The sequence below is a fragment of the Myotis davidii genome, unplaced genomic scaffold (assembly GCF_000327345.1).
Source record: "Myotis davidii unplaced genomic scaffold, ASM32734v1 scaffold399, whole genome shotgun sequence".
NCBI lineage: Eukaryota > Metazoa > Chordata > Mammalia > Chiroptera > Vespertilionidae > Myotis > Myotis davidii.
The window spans coordinates 6,876,497-6,878,542 of record NW_006292094.1 but is presented as its reverse complement, the minus strand read 5'-3'; the positions used below and the strand labels follow the sequence as shown (position 1 = coordinate 6,878,542).

The window sequence follows — 2,046 nt, the reverse complement described above, 5'->3', positions numbered from 1 at the left end:
AGGCCCGAGACTCCACCCACTCGCCGACCCGCTGGCCCTGGCGCCTGGGTCTCAGCAGGCACCCCCTCCAGGGACTCGGCCCCGCCCACCCAGCTGTACCTCCCAGCATCCTCTTGGGCGGCAGGGCAGGCACCATGCGGTAGGGGAACTTCTGCAGCAGCAGCGCGTGGAAGACCACGAAGTCGTTGTACCGTCTGTACACGGAGGCCCGGAAGCGCTGCAAGGCCAGGTCCGCCTCAGCCGTGGCACCAGCGGGTCCACCTCCCAGCAGGACCCAAGGAGGTGACACCTCCCTCCCTCGTGTGCCCACCACCCCACCCCGGCCTCCACTGAAGGCTGACCCCCCTCCCTTGTCTGGTAACGCAGCCGCTACACACTGCGCGGTCCGATGTCACGGAACCACATCACTGGATCCGAGAGAGAACAGCCCATTCTTTTGTTTTAATCCTCACCCGAGGATATCTTTCCATTGGTTTTTAGAGAGCGGAAGGGAAAGGGAGAGACGGAGAGAAACAACGATGTGAGAGAGACACATCGATTGGTTGCCTCCTGCACGCCCCAGGCCAGGGCCGGGAGCCACAACTGAGGTACGTGCCCTTGACCGGAATCAAACCCGGGACCTTTCAGTCCGCAGGCCGACGCTGTATCCACTGAGCCACACCAGCCAGGGTGAACAGTGTATTCGTTAGTTCACTGGGGGGTGTCCTCAACACACACCTGCAAATAACGCTGAGACAGCAGCTCTGCCCCCCAGCGTCAGACCAGACACGGAACATGGACTGAAATGGGGTGCACAGTGGGCTGTGGACCTGTGGGCCCAGCGCTGGGGAGGCTGCCGGCTGCAGAGGACAGCGTCCTCGTCACCAGGGAAGCCCGGCCTGGGTCCAGCATAGCCAGAGCTCGCAGGAGAAACGTGCTGCGCAGCTGTGTCTAAAGCTCAGCATGCCCCTAGTCGGTGTGGCTCACTGGATAGAGCGTCGGCCTGCGGACTGAAGGGTGCCAGGTTCGATTCCAGTCGAGGGCACATGCCTGGGTTGTGGGCTCGATCCCCAGTAGAGGGCGTGCAGGAGGCAGCTGACCAATGATTCTCTCTCATTGATGTTTCTCTCTCTCTCTCCCTTCCTCTCTGAAATCAATAAAAAAATAAAATAAATGAAAATAAAGTTCAGCATGCTACACTGATCGCTAATAACATTACTCAGCGGAAAAACCGGTCTGAGGGGGCTACACGCCGAGTGATTCCGAGTCTGGGATGCTCTGGAAAAGGCAAATCTGTGAGGGCAGGGTCGGTCAGTGGTTGCCAGGGGTTACGGGACAAGGAGAGGGGTAAGCAGGTGGAGCCCTGGACACCAGGCAGTGAAACTGCCCTGCAGGACACGACACGGTCATGGGACACGTCATAGGCATTTGCCCAAACCCACAGCACGTCCACCCCGAGGGGCCCGTGGGCCACGGCAGGTAACGGGGCGGTTCAGTGCCGCTCGCCGAGGGGAGCCAGTGCCCCACGCGGGGGGGTGGGGGGGGGAGCCCTGGCTGAGGAGGCCGCGCATGGTGGCCAGGCTGTGGGAGAGTCCGTACCTTCTGCTTCACTTTGCTGTGGACTAAAACCACCCCCACGAGAGCGTCTGTAAAAAGCACTGACTGTGTGTATGGGAAGAAACAGGAAGTTGGGGGTGTCCAGGCTGCTTGGGATCCTGCCGATGAGACTGCCCGGGGCAGGGGTGCAAGGGGGCTAGGCCACCAGCAGACAGCGGGCCGGCCCTGCCGGCGGCTCCGCGGTTAGAGCACCGGCCCCTGCACTGAAGAGTCTCAAATTCAATGCCCAGTGAAGGGCACGTACCTGGGTGATAATTCACTCTCCGCCCCCGGTCCGGGTGTGTGTGGGGGGCAACCAGTCAATGTCTCTCTCTCACATCAAGGTCTCTCTCTCGTCCCCTCTCCCCTCCCTCCCTTCCTCTCTCTGGAAAGCAATGGAGAGAGTACCCTCAGGTGAGGACTCACAAAAAAAAAAAAAAAAACGCAGGGACACCTCCCCCAGGCCCCTCC

At 60.7% G+C, this 2,046-nt stretch overlaps 1 protein-coding gene across 1 annotated transcript in view; it reads right to left on the bottom strand.

The window, feature by feature from the left end:
• The window catches only part of SNX8 (sorting nexin 8), a gene marked incomplete at its 5' end in the record, with an annotated part of 33,215 nt that extends 32,824 nt beyond the window's left edge, over positions 1-391 (bottom strand). Inside the window, one exon of the mRNA XM_015565160.1 lies at positions 100-391. Within this exon, the coding sequence (XP_015420646.1) occupies positions 100-391 (292 nt within the window). The remainder of the gene's footprint in view (positions 1-99) is intronic.
• Between the last annotated feature and the right edge of the window lie 1,655 nt (positions 392-2,046).